The sequence below is a fragment of the Eublepharis macularius genome, chromosome 2, assembly GCF_028583425.1.
Source record: "Eublepharis macularius isolate TG4126 chromosome 2, MPM_Emac_v1.0, whole genome shotgun sequence".
NCBI classification, from domain to species: Eukaryota; Metazoa; Chordata; class Lepidosauria; order Squamata; family Eublepharidae; genus Eublepharis; species Eublepharis macularius.
The window spans coordinates 74,150,538-74,174,665 of record NC_072791.1 but is presented as its reverse complement, the minus strand read 5'-3'; the positions used below and the strand labels follow the sequence as shown (position 1 = coordinate 74,174,665).

Below are 24,128 nucleotides of genomic sequence, written 5' to 3'. Positions count from 1 at the left end.
TATTGACTAAGGGTTTAAATAATTAAAAAGTCATTCATAGAAATGCCAACTCAGCTAAGCATGCAGCATACCAAATCCATAGCAAACTCCAATGACTAATGTTAGACCTCGTGAGCATCAGGCATGAATACAAGTTAGACTGAGAAGTCAAGTTAATTCAGTTAATTCTGTCATATATCGTAACATTATGGGTAATCAACCACAAAAAATACTGGATGTTGATCTACAGACTTTGAACTGTTCAATCATTTCATATTTGATCTCAGAATTAGCCTGCCATGCATTCGTTCTAACCTTTGGCTGGCTCATGCTATGGTGGAGATCTGAGTTCCCAAAGAGATCAAAAGCTTTGGCTGTTGGTTCATACACCAGAGACACTTGGTACTGCTCACTCCATCCATATTTTCTTTGTTCAGATCAAGATGCCAAGAGAGGCAGTTGCTGTTCAAGACACCATGGGAATTATATTGCAGGCTGATAAAGTAGCTATGTAATAGCAACAGGCAAGCTTTCCAAACAGAAGGGCCCTTTTATGAAGTCTGATGTAAAAGATAAATGCCTCTTGAACTTTGTGAGGTTCTCTGCAAATAAGCTGTAAAGCTCTCCCACATGCTTTAATTTAGTGTTCAAGTACAGTTGCTGCTTATGTTCTTTGCTAAATGTTGAGGGCTGGAATTTTGTATCTTCAGCTGAGCAGCTCCTGTTGCTGAACTCCTAACCTGATGCTTTTGCAAAGGTACCCCCTTCAAAGCTATGAGCTCCCAGAAGCAGCATGTACTGCATCTTCTTCTAAGGATGTCAGAGCCACAGGATTCTCAGACAATCTCCTACGTAGCTGCAGACCAGAGTCAAAATGGAACTAGAGCTACAAATTTGGACTCATCTGGTCAGCCCTGTTGATATGTGGGGCAAGGGCATTATTCATTCAACATTCAGTGATCTTGTGGTTCTCCCACAGGTATTCTCTGAATAAAGCCCACATTGTGAAGCAATTCTTCAGCTGTTTACACTGTGGCTATGTAACATAGGGTGCTACAAGCATTACAGACTTGGACAGAGAAATAAAATGCAGAGACAATTGCTAATTTTTTATTGAGGAGAGCACAGCCTAAATGCAAGTTGCCAAACATTAAAATCAGGGTTATAGCTGCATTAAGACCATGCAATTTGTAAGATTTTAGCTATCAAAATGATTTAGAAACCAACCATTAAAAAAGTAGGGTTTGGCTGAAATTCTAATCTTAAAGCCAATCATTGTGTCCATAATACAGAGAGACGATTACTTCCCACTGAAGTTGATTTCCTTGCTCTCAGGGCCAGAGTTTGGCTTCACTTGATGCTGTTCTGGCAACAGAAGAAAATTTAGCACACACTTCTGCCACAAACACATGTGGCATGGCCACATTTTAGAATTCCAGGAACTGAAAGAGAACACACAGAGGAAGCACCAGTTTCAGATCTTAGGCTCATAGACTTAACTTAATCTCTGTACACAGGAGGACTCATTTGTTGAGCAAACCTCAGACCAAGGTGATGGCACGTCTGCAACATTGATGTCCAATGGAATCCAGTTTGGGGCCAAATCCTGTTTTAAGATCACATGTAGTACACTTGCAGAGCAGCCCTATGCAGTGTTACTCTAATCTAAGCCAACTGAAATCAAAATCAATCTGCATAGGATTGCACTATTGGATGAGTTTATTTTCTGCATACGTTATATAAAGTGACAAATGCTTTTGGTATGTGGAGATCCCTCACTGTGAACTACCTACCCCACCCCACCCCACCCCCTGCTTCAGTGCATTCATTGCAAACATTACTTCCCTGGCCAAATTCCTTCAGCATTCTAGTTTTTCAGCCAGTTCCTGTCAACAGAACTTGAGTAACAATCATCAGTCTCACAAGATTATTGCAAGGATAAAATCAGGAATGTCAGGAAACACTTTGCACATGGAAAGCATATACTCCTAGGCTTTGCTCTATGATCAGGAGGTCTTTAATTAAAAAAAATTGCTGAATGCCAAGTGGAGACATAAGGAAGCCTACATAAGACCTGGTATACTATGGCCATGTAGCCCTGTGCCTCAGCTTCAAAGCAATAACTCTAAGGGATCAGCAACTGGCCCCAGGGCCAACTCTAGCTACTTGAAGTGCACATCAGTCAGTCTTTTCAGGGGTAGGGTAGGTGTATGAACAAAATGGTGACAGTGGCACTGGTGATTGGGGGGAATTGTCCAGGGGTGGGGGTTATGGAGTGGGGTTGGTCCACCAACTTTCCCCAATTTGTCTCCCTCCCCTATAAATCTAGTTGATGGACAGAATGACTTTCCAACCAAGTACTGTGAGGCTCAGCTGGGTTATCTATGAACTACATAAACTGGTAAAGTTGCAATCAATATAAGGAGTTGTATATCAAGGGCTGCAAATAAAGCTCTGCTTGTGGCAGAGCTTTTTACGACTTGCTCCCTTTGTTGCCTGCTTTGCCTACTGAATGCTGACTCAGATGGGACACAATGCAGAGGTGGGGGGTGGAGGGGCTTGTGGTAGAATTGGTGAACATTTTTTACACAAACTCCCCAACTGCAGCAGCAAACTGCCAGCATTTTTTTAAAAAGTACTAGATACTAACAAATGTTTTTGTCTTAATTCTGTGGAACTTGAGAGTTTGCATAATCCTACATCATTCTAAACTTAAGCTATACCAGTTACTTCAGAAAACTTTGCTGTGACTTTTGGTTTTACTCCCTTTAATTGCCCCCCCCTCCAAAATCTCTACAATATACAAAAAGTGATGCTAAAGGTACTTTCACATGTCTGGAATTAACCTGGATCAGCCACACGGATAATACACAATGCTTTGGGATTGCTTTGATGATGTGTATTTAGAAGTAATTGAACAAAATCTATAAATTAGGGTTGTTCAAAATTTTAGTTGATCAGTTACCTGTCATAACTGACCTTGCCAAATATATTGATGCCTTTCTGAGGGTATTTAAAAGTACTGAATGAACTTTGCACTTTATTCAACAAAAGCTACCACTTATTAGGAGGTCAATATTGTCTATCATTCCCCACCAGAGAGACATATCACAACCAAAGAAGGGACAAGATGTACATGAGTGCTCTTCAAAAAAATTTCACCTCACTAGTAAAAATCACACAGTGCAATCCTAACCAGAGTTAAACACTTTTAAACCAATTTACTCACAGTTGACTTAAAAGGGTATCACTCTGTTTAGGATTGCACTAACAGACCTGTCTATCAAATTAACCTTGCTGCCCTAATAAATGTGGTCTTGGCTGATTTTTGGCAAAGGAGATCAAGAGATGACTTGATTCAGGGCATAGCTTGTTTCTGTGTTCTGAAATTCATTTTTTTTCACTGCTTCCTTATGCAGCACATTTTATCCCACCTCCTTGGGAGACAGACCTTGTGTGAAAGTTAGCACCAATTAATAGATTCAGCACAAGGCAACTTCTTTATAAATCAAAACCAAAAAATCATTTCTCTCCTCTTTCTTACCAATCAGTACGGGTGACATATAAGTATGTTGAGCAACGTATTATACAACAGGGCTTAATCTGGGGAACAACAGCTTCCCACTCTTCCAGTAGTATTCTAAAGCAGCAGAGCAGGAAGCTCCTACACAAACAGGCCCATAGCAAAACCTGGTAAACAACTGCTCGACTTCAAAGAAAAAGTTCTGGCTATGTCCTCATCAGCATTCCTGCACCATCATCCTAACCATTCTATTTCAATGCTGTCTGTTATCTCAGCATACTCCCACGGGCACCATAATTCTTGTGTATCACACTATGTCTGAAGCAGCAGTCTTATTCTGAGTAAGTTCCATTGAGCTCAGTAGAACCTGGCCCTCATTAAACATGTAGGGGAGTGACCTGGAACGCACACAGAAGTTTCTTCTATCCACAAACTTGGCTGATATGTTTATTTTTGGTGCTTTAAAATATGGTTTTAAGCACATAGGTGCCACTGTCATAAATGGCTACAAAAATCAGAAAAAGAAAAAAAATCTGTAGAGATAGGAAATATGCACAATCCATGCAGTTTTTCGAAGTGTTAAGCCACAGCCATCAAGACACACTAATGACACCAAATGATGATCTACTATGCCAGGGCTAAGGGACACAGCAGTAAGGTCTACTTTGTAATGTAGCAATTTTCCACAGGCAGGTGGAGAACTACCCAACAGTATGTTGCAAATCACTGTGAGGGGAGGGAGGAAGATGCCAGTGTTGAACATGACTGGGCCAGCACTATCAGCAGATAATATGTGAAAATTGCCTGAACTCTATACCCTTAACGCTGGTGTTGGTGTTCCAGAAGAACTTAACATTAGAGCTGTACTGCAAAGCCACCCCTGCCCCACTCCCTGCCCTATATAGACCAGTTTACTACGTATTAAAAAATAGTCCATACACACAAAAATATTTGTTTAATTGGAAACCATACATCAATCTGCACTTTTTATACTATAGAGCAGGACTGTAAAACCAGGTTCTCTAAAGTCAGGCCAACTGTTCCAAGTAAGATCAATTTTTTTTAATAATCAAAAAAAGAGGAAAGGGGGAACTAAACAGAGAAAATAATCAAATTTTGAGATTCAATTCACGCTCACAGTTAGTTTGTTAGGTGTATCGTTATGCATCTCTCTCTTCCTCTGAACCTATACTATCCATCTTCTTTTCTTGATGGTCAATATTATCATGCAGACAGAAGGTATGTATGTAGCTTTGCTACAGGTTGTTTTGTAATTTTGCTTGGGGGACAGCAGACAAGCCAGCAAGGAGTTCAACGGTACTCCAGGAGCACGTCTCCAGCCTTTCAACTGGAGTGGAGTCTACCTCCTAAACCAGCAACAACGATTGCTATCTTTTGGTGGTAGGCTTAGTTTTAAGAGGAAGTGCTCAGGCCATTCTAACCATTTCCTTAATGGTTCGCTCTAGAACCTAAACCGCCCCATCTCCTGTATTAGCATTCAGGTTAAGTACAGATAACTGTATGATTCATATCCACATACTAGGAAGATGTTCTCAAACCATAACAAACCTTTTTTTAAAGATTTCTTTGAGGCGCAGAGGAAAGGATCAGAAGTCTGCATCCAATCTTCATGCTTTCTTTTACAGAAAACATACTCCAAAAACTTCAGTCGCAGGATGTATTTTGCCTATCAATGAGACTATAAACTCACAGTATCAACATGCAAAGAATCCTCTCCAGAAGAATGATTAAAAATTTACAATAGCCATGTTGGGGAGCTGGCTGAACAAACACCACACACATCGCACAAAAATAAGTCAACTGTCTGAATAAGGATTTACTGGAACAGAACCTTGTAAGGATACACTACACTCAATCTCATTTTAAAGGAGTTGATTGGATTTTTATACAACATAGCCCCTGGCATTTTAAAATAGACCCACTGGAGAATGGAATGGAGAATCGGAAATGCAACGTTTCAGACCCAGGCTGCATGTGCCTTTAATACCTTTTTAAAAAGTGTGTTTGAAACACGTAGTTGCTTTTTATCATGTTTTTAGCTTCTTTTCTGAGGAAGAGTTCTCAGAATCTGTGTCTTCAAACTCTGTTCTGTGCCTTTTCTGTCGTCCATGAATTTGTGGGCCATCACTGTCTGCAGGATGCAACTCTGCAACATCCTCTTTCATGCTCATGCTGTGACTGGTAGAGTCTGTAGCAGACAGGAAAAAATCCTTGTGTAAGGATGTGCATGTCTGCACAAGGCTGCCATTCTCAGCATTTACATGCAATTGTCTTCCTTGGGACACAGCCTCCTGCTCTCCTAAACTTTGTCCATTATTAAGGTAAGAAGAGCGAAGGTGTAAGTGGCCATTATTGTGGTTTGCACAGGAATTATCAGTGTTCCTATCCTCACTGTCATCTATTAGGTTTCTAGAGTAACTTCCAGACTCACTACAGTTGGCAGCATTAGAAAATGAATTCTTAGAAACAGCCAAAGGGTTGAGGCTGGAAGCTGGTTGGCAGTTCTGGCTGTTTTTCTGTTCAACAAATCCTGCCACTTGATTGCATGGCTCTTCAGTGCAACTTTCTGTGCAAATGGCTTTCCCATTGAGCTTCTTTGACTCAAAAGTGTGATCCCCCGACCCACTGCTCCCAGTTTCATGGGAACAGCTTTCCTGGTCTTCCAGCTGTTGCAGATTATTGTAGTCATGCTCTGGGCCATTTCTAGAGTATTCAGTTGAGCTGTGTTCCTTGAAGGTTTCTTTATTGTGGCTTTCAGTAGAACAATCTTGGCCACCTTGAACTTTTCTGCTAGTTCCTGGTCTCCCCTCAGTTTCTCCAACTCTTGAGGATTCACCATCTTTACTAGCTGTATAAGACATGTAAGAATAATGAAGCCACCTGAAAGCTCTGTAGATCTTCCTATCTACGGATTCACTTTCTGAGCAAGGAGAGACCTTTTCTTTATGGACTTCTGTACTAGGAGTACTTCTTTCTGGTGATGAAGTTGGAGAAGGGGAAACATCATCCACTTTGATTTGGGGGTAATCATAAATGTCTTCGCCTATGTAGGTACTTGTGCTTTCTGAATTTACATTAGTCCTTTCTTCCTTTTGTAGTTTTGATCTGCGTCTCATTGCATTGCGCTGCCGGGTCGAGGCACGGCGCTTATCCAGTTCCTCATCATCTTCTGTGCTGCTACTGCTACTGCTGGAGCTGCTAGACTCATTCTCTTCAGGGCTTGGGGACCTTGGTCTTGGAAAAAGGTCTGGGTCCAGCTCTGTCTCACATGTATTTTCATCAGAATCAGACTCATTAGAAAGGGCCAGGAGACGCTTATCTTGATACCGTCTAAGTGCAGATAATCGCTGCCTACGAGTAGCTACATCCTCTCTGGCTGGAGGAGATTCAGCAGATCTCAAGGTTCCCAAGTTATAAGCAGCTTCATCAGATTCTTCTGCCATGTGAGGTGGAGACTGGTGCAGGGAGGTAGAGGACTCTGATTCACTAAAAGCTGAGCGTTCACTTACACCTGCGTGGAGCTGTAGGATAGTACTTTCACTAAGGTCACTATCTGAGTCAGAACTCCAGCCCTCAATCTCCCGACGGACCAAGGAGTCAAAAAAGGCCATCATTCGTGGATCCTCTTGGACTGACTGATTAGCGTAATCATGGGACAAACCACTGCCACTGTTCAGTACAAGACTAATGTACTCTTCATGAGTGTACAGGCAACGTGAATCATCCTCAATTTTACCATCCAGATCTCCTGTGCATCCAGGCTGCCTGTAGGGACTCCAGATCTGCAAAGTAAAAGGAAGAAAGAAAAGATCACCCACACATAATTTTGGGACATTTCATCCACTGTGTTTGCATTGCTAAGATTTTAAGTATGAAAGAAAGCAATTCACACAATAATTTTAACATGGCTGGATTTTACAGAACCGTTCTTTTAATTCATTTCCATGGATATGTTATATTTCTAAGGCAATCCACAACCTACAAATGCCCTCATGATTTCAAATCTATACCAGAATTCAGTACTCTGTAACTAGTGTTTACTTAGGGTGGGAGGAGAGTGTGGATGAGAAACACTAGCTTTCTGAGTAACTGTAGGCACTAGTTTCCCAGGAAACTAGAAACACCAGAGATGTGCAAGTGCGTTGTATCAAGTTGCACATTTCTATACTGGAAAATCTCTGAAGAATATGCATGTGGTATATTACTAGCTTCTACACACTCTGGTACTGCCAAAGTCAGGATGGGGTAATATTGTAACTGGACAGGAATTCTGAATATTTCCATCCACTCATTTCTATGAAGCTAAGGGAAGAGGGAAATGTCTATTATTTCTCTTTGTCCTACCAAGGTTTCATTACCTGGATAAATGTGCAGTTTAAATTACACTTCCAGGTGTACATATGTTGAAAGTAACATCAGAATTACCGTAAGTACAAAGAAAACTGAGTGTATACAGAACAGAAGACCTATTCACATGTTACAGTGAACATTCATATAGCCCGCAATTTGTATCACAAGTTCAGCTGAACATGTGTTGACTGTACCATGAGAGAGACTGTGGACTATACCACTGTATGTAGTTTGTATTATCTGTTTGCTGTGTGTATTACCCTGTTACTGCTGTGTTGTTTTCTACTGATATAATACCATTTTTCTTAATTGTATCTGCACTCTGTATCATGTCTAATATGCTACACATATTCAGATTTCAGAAATCTTAGACTAGGATGTTACTTATTAGATGTGTCTTCATACTAATTGCATCATATTGATTGCTTTGACTTACACTATGGAATCCACTTTGAGTTTCAGTGAGAAAGGCAGATATAACTAAGTAAAATCAAGTATGCAGTGTATACAGCTTGTAAATGTGGTAACTGTAACTTGTGAAGAGGGCTTGTACACATGTTCACTGTAAAGTGTAGCCTTGTCCAGATGAACTGACACTTTCTGACTGTTGCTCATCATAGGGAGGGAGCATACACATGAAAACTTCCTCTGTGCACAGGTGCCATGCACATGACCTGGTGAGCACAGAGGCAGGGTCAGCATATTTGTACCTGTTCTCCCTCTCGACATGTGGAAACAATGCATCAGTGAGTAATCTGTTCAGGACTAGTATAAAGGGCTTTCATTACATCTCTTTTTGTCACACTATTTACTTTCATTTATACCCTGCCTTTCTCTCCAGTAGGGACTCAAAGTGGCTTGCATCATTCTTCTCTCCTCCATTTTATCCTTACAACCACCTGTGAGGTAGCTTAGAATGAAAGTGGCCTAAGGTCACCCAGCGAGCCTCAATGGCAGATCCTAGTCCAACATTCTAACTACTACTCCACACTGGCTCTCACACTAGGCCCTATATTCTCTCTCCTAACCCCACTTTGAAAAGCAAAAACTTTAAAACCAACCACATTTCTAACAAGTTACAATAACAGCATCACTTGAGTTTTGGGATGGGAATGCAGAACTACAAAAAAGCCCTGCAAAAGAGCAAAACCTTATCACCAGCACTTGGTAAGAAACCCTCAGGCTTCTTACATGTACAGGAAGAACAGCAGAATTTCTGGGATCTCAGGATAAATAATAGCACAAAATATGCTTGAGTATGTTCACATACACTGAAATATTTAGAGTGACACTCCTAGTACAAGTGGGGATAATGAGACAAAATCTGTCCTACCAGATTATGTGAAAAAAGCAGACACAGATACAAGCTTCCCCATGGCTGTTTCCATAGAAACAAGGGTGCAGAGATCTTCCATCTCTTACCCAGTAGTGTGCTTTGATTGTCTTTGAAGTGTAGATAAGTGATGCCTTACTACTTTCCTTCCTACACAATTTTTGACAAGCTGCCATAACCATCAATATTCAGTTCAACTGCTGTCAACTTTCCACAGGCTTCCATAGGTTTTTTCTATGGAGATACACACAGGCCATCTCTTTTGCCTGCCACCACAGCAACATCTGTCCCAACACTGGCTTTCTCCTTATCTACCAGTATGACCTTTTCTTGAAATGTCTTTTTGCTTCTTATTCCTGATTCTGTTTAAAATCCCATCTCAAATGTACATGCACAATTTCTTTATTCTTCTATCATCTTGCCAGACTGAATTTCTAGTTCCAAAGTCATAGAATAAATATAAAATCCAGCATTAAAAAACAGAAAAAATATATGGTGCCAATGTTTTAAATGAATGATTTGTATTAGTTATATTTTAAATGGCTATTGCTGATGTATTGTGTACTGTGTTTTAAATTGTTGTAATTGTTGTAATTTATCTCAGGATAAATAATAGCACAAAATATGCTTGAGTATGTTCACATACACTGAAATATTTAGAGTGACACTCCTAGTACAAGTGGGGATAATGAGACAAAATCTGTCCTACCAGATTATGTGAAAAAAGCAGACACAGATACAAGCTTCCCCATGGCTGTTTCCATAGAAACAAGGGTGCAGAGATCTTCCATCTCTTACCCAGTAGTGTGCTTTGATTGTCTTTGAAGTGTAGATAAGTGATGCCTTACTACTTTCCTTCCTACACAATTTTTGACAAGCTGCCATAACCATCAATATTCAGTTCAACTGCTGTCAACTTTCCACAGGCTTCCATAGGTTTTTTCTATGGAGATACACACAGGCCATCTCTTTTGCCTGCCACCACAGCAACATCTGTCCCAACACTGGCTTTCTCCTTATCTACCAGTATGACCTTTTCTTGAAATGTCTTTTTGCTTCTTATTCCTGATTCTGTTTAAAATCCCATCTCAAATGTACATGCACAATTTCTTTATTCTTCTATCATCTTGCCAGACTGAATTTCTAGTTCCAAAGTCATAGAATAAATATAAAATCCAGCATTAAAAAACAGAAAAAATATATGGTGCCAATGTTTTAAATGAATGATTTGTATTAGTTATATTTTAAATGGCTATTGCTGATGTATTGTGTACTGTGTTTTAAATTGTTGTAATCCGCCCTGAGCCCACTTGGTTGGGGAGGGCAGACCATAAATCCAAGTAAATAAATAAATAAAAACCTGCAGCCACTACCACACTCAACCATCAATACATTTGGAAATAAAGTTTTAGCAACTCTAGTAATAGTATATTACCAATGGCAGATACTGTATTCACTCCTTAAGGAGTACTTACTTTGGAGCCACCACAGAAAATGCTCTTAGTTTCTGCACATTTAATACCATATGTAGGACCAAATTAGAGCATAGCCTCACCAGCTAATCTCAGCAAGTGAGCAGAATTGTAAGGGATGCATCACGAGAGAGAGTCAGAACCAAACTACATGTGATGGCAAGATCCATTTATTTATACACATGTCCACACATACCCATCTCAAAAGGTGAGCTTCCGTCCCTAAAACAAAACTAGCTTGCCTCCATCATTCTCTGTTACTTTAAGGATTTTTCTCCCAGGTCATCTTCAATACTTCCTCCAAAGAGAGCACAGCTGTATAGTTATATGGTGATTTATCTTTCCCATTGTATTTATTTGATTTTTGCCCCACCCTGTCTCCAAAGAGCTCAGGGCAGCAAACATGGCTTTTTCCTCCCCCATTTTGTCTTCACTGCTCCTGAGGTAAGCAGGATGCACTGAGAGAGAAAGAGAGACTGCCCCAAGACAACACTTCACCTGAATACAGAAGCCAATGGACTTTAAGGCACATACCAACACTGTCTTTGCAGGCTCCCTGGGTCTTTGGAATTTTGTCTGCCTATTTTCCACCTTCCCATGGCCCTGGAACAATTCTGAAACTCTATGAAAAGTACAGGGAAAAACTTGGAAAGTACAGGGGTATGTTCTACTGAAATACAAAATGCTGTGAACCAACCAAGATCCCCTTTCCTGGAAGCACTCAAGTAGCACAGTCTTACAAGTTGCAGAGCCTTTGAAAGAACACTTAATGAAGTCTAACTTTCACCTAAAAAGCAGAAACAAACTAAAGGCACAACAAAAGAAACACACTGGGTGCCTATGCTTTAGTTAATTCAACAGACCAAGTACAGTCATGCAGGAAGGATGCAGAGGATGAAGGGTCAACTACAGCCAAAGCTTCCAAAAAGCTTTAAATTGCACTAAGTATGTCCATGTACAAAAAAACCCTTGGCAGAAATTGGTATGAGCACAGCTAGGCAAACATCTAGAAAAAAACAGAGTTGCAATAGAACACAACAATGCTTTATCTAAAATCCATATTTGCAATGCTACCACAAATATTCCTTTTTCATATGTGAACATGTCTGAAGAACAGAGGGAGAAAAGAAGAGACCAAGAGACCTAACAGACTTGAATCAGGAAGACTTGGACTCAAACAGCTGCTCAAGCACAAAAAAGATGCACAACTTTGGCAAGTCATTGTCTCAGGGCCACAAGCTGGGGCAGGGTTCTTCAACCTGTTTTACTGATAAATGTGACATTGGGGAATTAACATTCCCAAGTGCTCTGCAACCCATTTCAGCACAGGACTGAAGCAGGGGGGGGGGGGGCTTCTCCTGCATCGTACTCCCAAGCCAAATTGGGCCCCAAAACACTTGGGTGCATTAGTACTTCAAAGTCATAGCTGTCTCTAAAATAGGTTGGGGAAGTCCAATCTGACTTGTGGCAGACAGAACGTCTAGTCTGGCCTTCAGCCTACTGCCAGCCTCACATACTTGAATTCCAAAATGGGCTAATCTTGAAAAAGGAACATTCTGTACTTGGGAAGAGCAAGTGCTTGTGGGCAGGGAGGCAGTTCATAAACAAGACAATACAAAGTTAAAGCATGCTAGATCTATTCTCAGATGAAGGCATAAGTGTTGTCATTGAGTGTAGAGAGAGGCAAGGAGCATAAGCAAAACCATTTTATAAAAATAAATTAAATGTACATTAGGACAAGTGAAGGCAAACAATGATGCCTTACTGCCCTCAAAGGACTTCTAGTGCATGCAGGTGCTAATTGCTCACTAATGAGCAGTAATCTGCTCATCACTGCTACCTGCAGGTAACACTAATGTGCAGATACCCAGATGTTCTGCAAATTTTCAGAAGGCTCTTTTATCCAATCCTCTGCCTATTAGGCAAACTCTCCTTTTTACCCCCCATAAACTTTCCCCTAATGAAACCAATACAGCCCCCATTCATCGAATCATGCCAAAGAATTTGTTGGGGAGGAGGGGGGAATCAGTACCATTCAGTTATCAGTCTCTGGTTATAATAGTCCCTGATGGCTCACAGGGGGGTGGTATGAGGGAGATAACTATCATATCCACAGAGAAAGGAAACCAATCAATTCTTTCTAACTCCAAGAGGAAGTGAAAAATCATTACATATCTTTCAGCTGTGTCTTTACTCTTTCAGTTCAGCACAACTTTATGGCTGCTAACAATGTATACTGTCTGCTCCATACGGTAGCCTTTAGAATGGAGCTGACAGTAATTTGGAATTAGCCCACTTTGGCACAGAGAACAAGAGTGAACAAGTACCTCCTGAATAATTAAGTGTACAACTGAGAAATTATTAAGTAATAATTATGCACCAAATAATTAAACCGCACAGTAGAAGGACAATTCTGAATCATCAGATTTTGAACCTGCTGCCTGATCCACCATCTTGTACTTGGACTCCAAAAAACCATGAGACTAAATTGGCTTAAATTGAAACATATCATCAAAAGGGAGACTGCAATCAAGAATTCAGAAGGAGACCTAGACTTAGAAGGGCAACCATGAAGGAACTAGAAAAGATTCTTAAGGATCAGAAGTGTTGCTTGGGACCAAGATAAAGATAACATATGCTACGGGAATTCCCATTACTATGTAAGGATGTGAAAGTTGGACAATGAAGAAAGCTGACAGGAATTAAATTGATTCATTTGAAATGTGGCATTGGAGAAGAGTTTTACAGGTACCGTGGACCACCAAAAAGACAAATCAGTGGTTTCCAAATCAAAGCAAGCCTGAATTCACCCTGGAAACTAAAATGATGAAACTGAGGGTATTATATTGAAATGACTCACTGGAAAAGACAATAATGCTAGGAAAAATGGAAAGCAGTAGGAAAAGATGAAGACCCAACATGAGATGGGTTAACTCAATAAAGGAAGCCACTGTCTTCAGTTTGAAAGACTGAGCAAGGCTGTCAATGATAGGATGTTTTGGTAGTAGCAGAAAGTACCATCCAGTCATAACTGACTTATGGCAACCCTGTTGGGTTTTCAAGGCAAGATACGTTCAGAAGTGGTTTGCCGTTGCCTGCCTCTGTGTGGCAACCCTGGATTTCCTTGGTAGTCTCCCATCTAAGTAATTACTAGGGCTGACCTTGCTTAGCTTCTAAGACCTGACAGGATTCAACTAGCCTGGACCATTCAGGTCCTGATGTTTTAGAAGTTGTTAATTCATAGGGTTGCCATAAGTCAGAAGTGACTTAACAGCACACAACGCACACACAGACAATCAAAAGTCACTACAGAGCTGTTTGCTAGTTCACTTTGAGCATGCTTCACTGAAAAATACCAAGCTCACTCTAGGAAAAAATGCAATTCCTGTGCACTCCTAGAAATCAACACAATTCAATCTCTATTTAGAAACATGAATTTATGACGGATAATGAAAAAATAAGGAGATATGGTTTATTTTAAGAATTAGTGGCAAAATGAGAGATTGGTTTCATGAGCATAGCTCACCTTTATAATCTTTTCCACACCAGAAGAGCAGATCATGTAGGTATGGGGATTAAATCGGACCTGGTTTACAATAGACCGATGACCTTTCAACACCATGAAGGCACCATTAACCACCCTGCCGATCCCACCTGAAAAACAAGAGAGTAGTTGAACTTGACCATACTCCATATATGGGCTTGATTACAAGGACAATTCTCTACACATAAGCAAACTAAGGTAGTATTAATAGTACTAGTAATAATGTGTTTTTTCCAAAAAAAGTGAAACGTTTTATAAATTCAATGTAAACCCAAAAAACCATTTTGTCTTGTGGCCTGAATAAGCTCCTTCCATAGACTCGTAACATATTCTTTCTTCTTCTATTGGATGATACTTCTATACAATTTTTTCTCTCAAGGCAACTTCCACCAATTGAATATCCTCTCCTACCGCACACATACAAGATAATCTCTCAGTACAGGGATTAACTCTTAAGATCCTTTAGTTCCAATTTTTGCTTATTCAATGAATGTGCAGTTGTTATTTTTCTTACATGGTTTCCAGACCTTATTGTTCAAATTATTTTATTTGTTACAGAAATATCACATTTACCAGTACTCAATTTTTAACATTTTTTGAAGTGAAATCATACTTCTCTTCTACCTCTTCTCCAAGAAGTCCCCTACTATTGCCATTATGAGCAATATGAGGAGAGATCAGCTGTGCAAGTATCACAGGTCTCTACTGCATGAATGACAATTTCCTCCCCTACAACCCTATGGCTTGAGAACTTTGATTTTGCCAATTTCTTTATATCTTCCATCCCCAGCAAGCTATGATCTCTACTGCTGTGCTGCTGTAATGTGGGGACATTCACCCTGCACTAGTTCATTTGAAAATAGTGAATAATGAGGTGGCGTGGGGAGACATTTAGCAATGAACAAATTTGCTTTCAGAGGCCAAAACGACTGTGTGTCAAGCCATTGCTGGAGTATTCACCAAGCTTGGCTGAGTTTAGGACAGCAGCATGGTTGTTTCTCAGTTTCTCACACTTTATAGCTACCCACCTCCATCTATTACGTAGGGATGGATTATGCTCTGCTGGCTCTGGATTGGAACAGGTAGTAGTACAGCATTTGGAACAGGGTCTTCTGAAAGGCCCCTATTCTGGGTTCACTCTAGGTTTTAATGATTGCAGAGAGTCAACAGCAACTCCCTAACATGTGTAACATTCTTTCCAGCTAAAATCACATTTTCTCCAACTTTCAGCATGCATCAGACTTACTGTGCAAGGTTGCACCAAATTCTTTTCATAAAGCTCTTATCTCTGTTCAGTGGACAAGCATTAAAAAAACACCCTCTCAAGTAAAGTCAGATTGGTCAGCAAACTCTTCAATTCTCTAAAAAGGACTGCCTCAGCAGAAACTGCTAGCCAGTTCTTCCCTGTCTTTGCTAAAGCCCAGTAGTAATAAAACAGATGTAAGTCAATGAAGTTCTTTGTTGGAAAGAACCACCCCTAAGAGCTAGCACTGAAATTATTAGGAGAACACTAAAGGGCCTTCAGGGATTCTTTTACCATTAATGAGCAACTAGATTTTTCCACAGGTTTTGCCTCACTAAATCAATGGTCAGTATTTGAATTTCTCTTTTTTTGCCAGTTATATCATTGCTTTTACTTCAAGCCAACTGCATCTATATGCAGTCCATAGTTGAGTGTTTCTAGAACTACAGTTTAATAGCTGCAGTGGTGGTAGCCTTGTTGAGGATGGGAAGATAAGGCACTTCCAGTCAAATGCAGCAGCATCAATGTGTTTGTAGCCAGCCTCCTGGTGTTTTGCCAGTGGATTCGTCATCAATCTCCTTCAGCATAGGAAAATTAGAAGTTACCTAATAGCATTCCAGATAGGACACTGGAAAAATATATTCATTGATCATACAAATACTAGGCAGGGATGGTTCCATCACCAGTATATAGAATTTTAAGTAAACCTGGAAAAGGGCTGAAAATACTGAAAAGAAGCAGATACTGCAGCTTCCACCAGCCTGGTACAGGACCCCTTTTGACTGTAGTAGTTAGCAGCACAGTAAAGAGCTAGTCTTTGAGCCACAATGCTTTAGGAACAGCCCTATCTTAGGAATCCTCATACAATATTGTATGTACAGCCATATGGCGTCTCCAAAAAATTAAAGGTGCCGTAAGTTTTACACACTCTGCAGAGTCAATATTCTCTCAGCTCTACGTACCAAAAGTTCCTGCTCCCAGTTTCACCCACACAAACCTCTCCTATTTGCCAGGATAGCTAAAGTGAACCTTCAGAAGGCTGTCTGTGTGTGTACAAATGCTGTATATACACAAGTATACATATACATACATCAAATGCTAGGAATAAACAAACAAAAAAAGAACAGATTCCTTAAGCCACCGATTTTGTACACTGCCTGGCAAAGGTGTGATACCAGACAGGCTCTCCAAAATCTGCATGTTTCCAGCCCATTTCAAGGAGATTCAGATCTTGAATCTCCTAAATCTCTTGATTCAGGTCTTTGTGGACTGCCAAACATGCTAATCCCAGAACAAAACGGAAAAAAAACGGACTTCATATATAGTTAGGAAATCAGAGAACTTTTCCCATTTTGAACTAGCAGAGTTGCACTCTTTAGACTAAAGGAGCCTGACATGGAGAAGGGATGACTAATCTCTCATTTGGAACTGGGCCTATCTATATTTGACTCCATGCAGTGCCCACACTGTAAAGCTAGACCTGCTGATGTCACTCTGTGATCTTTGACAGACCTGCAGAAGACAGATATTTGTACATTCTTGCAGTTACATGCAAGAATGATGCAGGAAAGTTTCACACTGCGCAAGACAGTTGGACAGGAATGTGCAACACCTCTAAAGCATTTACAGGATTCTCAAAACTGAGTCAGCCATGAGCAACTGGATGCATTAAAGCACCTACTGTTGAGTGGCAACCACTGATTCAGGAGGAAATTAGTACACACTATGCTGCTTAAGAGAAAGGGCTTCTGACTTTAAACATATACTTGAACAGGTTAATTTGACCAGGGCCGTTTCCAGACGGCTTACCTGCCTCCGGAACGTCGCGCCATCTTGCGGGGAAAACGCAAAATATCGCGACGTCGCGCAAAACTCGCGCGAGAAAACGCGATATTTCGCGTTTTCCCCGCAAGATGGCGCGACGTTCCAGAAACGGCCCAGATCTTCAGGAATCCAGCCACTTTCATCACCTTTGCCATTACTTTTTCTAATGGGCCTGTTTTCTGCAGAGACAGCACTGCAGGAGGCTCTTCCTTGGTACCAGCACTATTTTATCATTCTGTTTTTCACATCAGTGGACAAGTACTGCAAGTCAAAAGACAGAAGCATCTATGGTGATTTGGTAGTTTGGCATATTGTGTTTATCTATGACGGCACCTTAAGTGCCTGTGTTATAAGATCCGACCTGTCTTGGAGCTAAAAACTATTCTAGTCTCCTGTCCAAGCCAGATCAACTAATGAAGAGAAAGGACCAAGGAAGGCAACTGAAAACTCCAATCTAGTTAACATGACAATTGCTCATCCTTCATTTCGATTTCTTATTTTAATTCTTTGGTCTCTAAGGTACAACTAGACCCGAAACTTGCTCTTCTGCTGCAGACCAACACAGCTACTCTCCTGAAACACTTTTCATTTTTGTTAGCGCCAACTGAAAATGGCTCTTATTCATTTATACACTGCCTTTCTCCCCAATGGGGACTGCAAGCAGCAAGCACTGTTCTCTTCTTTTCTATGTTATCCTTGTCCGGGGTCTGAGGCACAGCCCCCGGCCTCAACAAGAGGAAGCAGGGGGAGGCAGCCAGGAGACAACAGTCCTGCCACCTCAGCCAGCAGCCAGGGCCAGAACCTGCCTACACCAAAGGGAGAGGGCAGAGGCAGGAAGAATTGGGACCCAGCAGCAGCCCAAACAGGGCCCTTACCTGCAAAGGGGGAGAAGCAGCCACAGCAACTCAGAGCCACGCCCCAGCATCCACCCCAGCTTGAAGAGGGCAACCTGACTCAGGAGGTGCTCAGAAGCCAGCCCCTCCGGGTGGAGCTGCTGAGGGCACTCTGTGGGAAGAGCTGGGCAGCCAGCCAAGGGGCTGCAGCTGGGCCCACCTTCCCTAATCAGCTCAGCCAGAGAAGCCCAGTAGCCAGCCAACATGGTGCAGCTGTGGCTGATCCCGGCAGCCCAGCCAGCTACCCCTGCAGCAGCTTGAGACAGCCCAGGGCCACGCCAGGGCTAGAAGACAGCAGCCTGGCTCAGGAGTTGCTAGAAGCCAAGCCTCTACAAGGAGTGAGGATGTGGAGTGAGAGCACAGCAGTGGGGCCAGAGTGGAGGCTTGGAGGAGAGTTCTGGGAGGCGAAGGTGATGGAGGATGCAGAGGGTAAGCAGGCCAGGTTGAGCAGGCCAGTGAGTGGGCTGAGAGGGAGTCCGGGTGATGTATACTGCCCCTCCTCCCACAGAGCAGGGTCCTGCAGAATCCCTGGCCCCCCTTTGATGTCAGGAGCAGACCGCCCAGTGGCGGCTGCTGTTAGCCCTGACAATCCTCAAAACAACCCTATGAGATAGGTTAATTCGATAGTATGAGATTAGTCCAAGGTTACCCAGCAGGCTTTGAACCTGCATCTCCCAGCTCCTAACCCACTCTAACCACTGCATATACTGCCTCTCTTCCTAAGCCAGGGCAATGATACTTGCATTCCTCATCAATCAAAGCCCTGTGATATGTTAAACAAAACCACATGCCAAGAATTCCCACACTGGCAAAATATGTAAACTTGCATGATTTCTGTAGGTTATTACATAAAGGATCGGATTGTAGTTTTGAATCCTGATTTGTAGGCAAGAAACAAATCACAAAATTTAAAGTGCCTCAGTTTGAATGTCAAAATAAAACTGCTTTCTTTCATGCTAGAAAGTCTTCAATCACAGCTACAAGCACAAGAGGAAGATGGAAGGGTGTGTGAGAGCCTAGAAATAAACCAGGCTTGTTGTCAAGAGTATAAACGTAGTGTTTGTCCCAGACTTCTGAATACAGCCTCAGCCTTACAGCTGCAATGTGGGGATAATACTTTCCTACCTCAGAGTCACTGAAGAGTTACAATATGACAATGTATGCCAAAATGCTTTGATCTCTCTCAGGGCTATGTAAATGTTCAGTATTACCAAAGAGCAGCATAAAAGTAACAGTCAGCTTTTTATTAGCCTGAAATGTTGACAGCTATCAAAGCAAAGCAGCTCAAATATACAATATTTAAATCTTAGAAAGCCCTTTGCTGTTTCTCATCGTAAGCATCTGCAATGGGCAATGCATGGAGGGGGGGGCAGAATTGCAGAAAACTGAACTGCCCCTTGAAAATTGCTGTAATGAGTTCCTAACAGAACTACAATAAGAAAAGATCTGCTGCTGCCAGCATTTGGTCAAGGTGTACAAATTAAAACAGTTCCAAATACAGAGCACACAGTTCTGACCTACTGAAGTGATTTGAAGTCTACTAAGATACGTAATTGGAAACTGTTACCAGGACCATTTTTCCAAAGTAAACTTTGCCACAAGGGAAAGAGTACATTCACAGGTATTCTCCCACTCCCTGGAAGATTTATGCCTGCATCCATCCCCCAAACAGTGAACAGCAGCTGGGGGTGGAGGGAAGGATCAACAGTGGAATCCTCATCCTAGAGTTACAGCTGAACCCACTGAAGTCAACTCTGTTTAGGACTGCACTGTTAAAACTAAGAAAGTAGCATGGGGAAAAAAGACACCTGACACACCCCTATTTTCCTCCAGGAATATTGGTAGCCTCTCCCTTGTTGCATTTCAATTAAATATATACATAGTACATCACAAGATTCATTCTTGTCAGATGCCACAAAAACTCACCTGCTTCTGGATCTGGAGGAATTCTCCACATGTATAAATTGAAGTCATCAGAGCCAGACAAGATGTACTGAAATGAGGGGAAAAAAACCCACCCTTAGTAAGTTACAATAAAACCCTCACCAAGGCAAGTTTTGTAAGATCAAAACATTGAGAAAAACCAATCATCTTGATTATGACATTTAGAGTACACCTGCCACCAGCAATAAGCCTTGAAAATCTGAGTACTAAGAATGAAATACTAAAAAGTAGTTTTTAAGCTTAAAATCAGCAAAATGCAGCAAGGCTACCATCATAACACAACTGCATATGTCTGTAGCTTTTGTTAATTTTTACAGATTTTAAAGCAAACCCTTTTTCTTTCAAATGTGTTCCACTTAAAGTAATGGAACTTACTTTGAATAAATATCTGTATTATTATGCTGCAAAAGAATGGGGAAACGCACTGTCGAATTTCTTAAGTTACACATTAAAATGCAGCTTATGTGGTTCATGATATTGTTCTCATCATTTCTGGCACCGAATCATATTTTATTTCTTGAATCAAGGATGGACAAAACACTTTGCTGTCCAAAGTACTGAGCAAGCAGAGAGACATATTTTAGGACTCCCCAGTGCCAGAGAGAATTTTGGAGCACAGATGGCATGTGTCTCAAGAGCAACATCTTGAAATTCTACAATATGCTTCAAATAATCTGGGGTATACTTCCACAATCATTTTGTGTTTCAGCAGTGCTGCTAAAAATACTATTGCCCAAGTGACTGCTTGGGTTGCATGTGCAGTGGGCAGTCCTGCTCAGAATATTCACCAAGCAGGAAACATCTGAAAGCTATTCAGGCTGTAACATTCTTTAGCTGGGTCAGTCAGCACAACTAGAAGATTGTAGTTCTGCCACAGATTGATTCTGAACTGGCTATTATTACAAACGACAATATTCACTAGAAATTATCAAGTTATAGGATGTAAACAGTCAGTCTATATATTTATCAGGAATTTTATACCCTGTTGATGGTTACAGGGAACAATAGTTAAGCAAATTGTGTGGTGATATTCATTCTCTAGCACTAACTGAATACTGCCCGATTTATTAATTCAACACACTGTACAGAAAAGATGAGCAAATTCTATATAAATGGTAGAAGTTTCTTTAATACTCGATTGTTTAGCCAGGGAGGAAAAAAATGAAACAATTTCACTTACAAGGAAACGTTTTACGCACTGAAATTTTCAGCTCCAAACTTAGGAAGCTGACACTACATTATAGCTGTTAAAAGCAGAAATTAACAAAGAGAAATTAACAAAGAGAAATTAACAAACAAATTAACAAATCACCTCTGAAAAACTGTTACAGCCTTGAGGTGATACAAGAAGTTACATCATTTACTGCTTTGGGCATTTTTCCAAGCTCTGCTAACCCATAAGGCTTTCCTGAGATTGGTAACAAATACCAAGAGGGAAAAGGGGGGGAGGAGGAGAGGATTAGGCAACATTTTGACTTATAATAGGACACATGACTCCTAATAGGATACATTTCATTTGATTCAAATATAAGTACTTTCTGGGTTTTATTTGATAGGCAATTTGCAATGATTCAGAAACAAAAATAAAGACACCTAATATGGAGTAGGAAAACAAAACCTTGGAGTAATCAGTAATGTGCTGAGTAAGAAACTATCATTTATAAGGTGGACATAAAGCTATATCATAATCATGCACCAATTATTTTTCTTGCAGTTTTAGTTTTTATTTTACCCAAAATACACTTAGAGCTACATAAGCAATTATTCAATGTACACAGAGGCAGAATGCAGCTCCAGATCCACTCTCCAGCTGCTTTATACACCTTGCACATGCCAAATCTCATTGCAAAGCAATTGTTAAGATAGCAAAACTACTCTCTAGACTGGAAGTCAAGCTAGTCAAACACTCCAGCTTCATCAGCACTCCTTAGCAGCTTGCTAAATACCAGGCATATAAGAGGCTACCTTTCAGCTAGCATTTTCTAGAGGGGCCCTCACAAGAAGACACACTTTTCCAGCCATATCTATACATAAGAAGGCAGATCCATGTGATGGCTTTCAACAAGTTCTGACAGCAGAATTCATTCTGTTTTCTATTAGCAATATTTGTTAGTAACATCCAAGAACAATTCTGTAGGGAAGTTGCTTAAGCTATAGATGAGAATACAGCCTGGACAATTTTCTTACACAAGACCGCTTCATTAAAACCAGGCAAATGTAAGCAAGACTGCACTAGTGTTAAAGTAGGGTGGATTTTGTTACACTTCCCCAGTTGCAGCAGATCCAAGAAGTTCAACATGGTTATAGACTGGCTAACTAGAAGTCTCTAAGATCTGATACATTTAAAATGAATTTAATAACAGAAGGTTTCAGGTAGGTAGTCATCTTGGTCTACAGTAGAACAGCAGGATTTGAGTCCAGTGGCACCTTAGAGAAAAAGCTTTTTAGGGCATAAGCTTTTGAGAGTCAAAGCTCCCTTCTTCAGATACTGAAAGAACGGAAGTTTGAATCTCAAAAGAGTATTCCCTGATGCCACTGGACTCAAATCCCTTAACAACAGAAGGAATTTAAACACATAAGCATGCAGTTTAAAAAGGGGGTGGGGAGAAAAATGGGAATAAATGAACTCTATGTGCAGACACTGCCAAATTGCCTACTGAGTAAACACTAAATCCTCACTACAAGTCCCAATCAGGACCTACATGTTTACTACCATAGAGCAAGTGGCAGCTCTGCAGAACCATTTCAGATTAAGACAATGGCAAGTAAGGAAAGGTTTATCCCCCCCTCCCCACTTTAAATCTTGCTTTTTAGAAAGAAACAAAGTCTGAGAGTCACATTCATGACACATGAAATGCCACATTTGTTTTGGTCCAACATGCTGAATGCAAAATGCCCTTCTCAAACAAAACACACATAAAGTGGTGGATAGCCAGCGACAGATACACTGCAAACAATGTGCTGCAAACAGTTTTTTTTAAAAAAAACCTGAGGCACAGCTATGGACAAAATTTGACGTGGAGATTCATAAAGAATGTGAAACATCCAGTTCCTAGTGAAATAAGCAATCCGCTGATTACTAGAATGATATTAAGTGTGATCAAAGAAGCCACACTTGTACACCAATGATAGGACCAGAACAATTAGGGAATAAACTGTCCTATTTTACCAGCACTGAAGACGTATGTCAGGCCACATACAAAAGAAAAGTTCTAATGGAAGTGGGGTGGGGGTTGGGGTGGCTTTAAGCAGAATTAATCACAGCTTCCTGGCCACAAAACCCTATTATTTCCCAATTCCATTAGCATCTTCAAACATTTAAAATGTTGTGTTCAAACACAAGATTAACAGTTCTTTAAAAAACATTTGAAGTTGTTTCATGAGCGAAGATGTAAGTCATCTTCCATCTGTGACTAGCTGCGAACAAGGCGGGAGGGAGGGAGGAAGAAAGGCTTCCAGATGACAAGCTGCTGATTCAGAAGTTTGCCTTAGAAGGAAGAAAATTCCCAGGCACGGTTAGCAGCAGCTGCTGTGCAAAGGACTGAATCCCAGCACTCTCTAAACATGCCAGGCATGTTTAGAATGAGCCATCCTTTGGTTTCTCAACATGCTCCCTCTTCCCCTCCCTCTTGCCACTTCTCCCCCAAAGGGAATACTAGCGGGATCATGCGCAAGTCGAATGTGCTCAGGGGTGGCTGCTGCGGTCTTCTAGCAGGAGCCCTCACACACTCTGGATTCCAGCACCTTCAGGAATCAATTCTAAACTGCTGTCTGCTGGACAGCTTTCAGCATTTTGACGTTTTTATATTTTCTTAGGCTTTGCTGAATGCAAGACGTTAAAAGGCAAGAAAAATTTATCATTTTTCTCCACCCACAGTTTCCTGCTTTCATTTTTTAAATAGGATGCAATTCATGATTGGGGACTTTTAAAACAACCATGGGCTGAAAAACAATGGCTAGAATTAAAGAATGAATGCTTGAAAGAAAGTCATCCCCTCCTCC

The 24,128-nt window shown here is 41.0% G+C and overlaps 1 protein-coding gene across 2 annotated transcripts in view; it reads right to left on the bottom strand.

The window, feature by feature from the left end:
• Positions 1-1,075: 1,075 nt before the first annotated feature.
• Positions 1,076-24,128, bottom strand: part of DCAF5 (DDB1 and CUL4 associated factor 5) — a 57,991-nt gene continuing 34,938 nt past the window's right edge. The window contains exons 7-10 of one of the 2 annotated variants that reach the window (XM_054970849.1): positions 20,109-20,175; positions 14,205-14,332; positions 5,511-7,305; positions 1,076-1,421 (exon numbers count right to left, since the gene is read on the bottom strand). In XM_054970849.1, coding sequence (XP_054826824.1) covers positions 5,551-7,305; positions 14,205-14,332; positions 20,109-20,175 — 1,950 coding nt within the window. In that variant the 3' untranslated portion in view covers positions 1,076-1,421; positions 5,511-5,550. Of the gene's footprint in view, positions 7,306-14,204; positions 14,333-20,108; positions 20,176-24,128 lie in introns of both variants that reach the window. The other variant, XM_054970848.1, reaches the window with a different exon arrangement.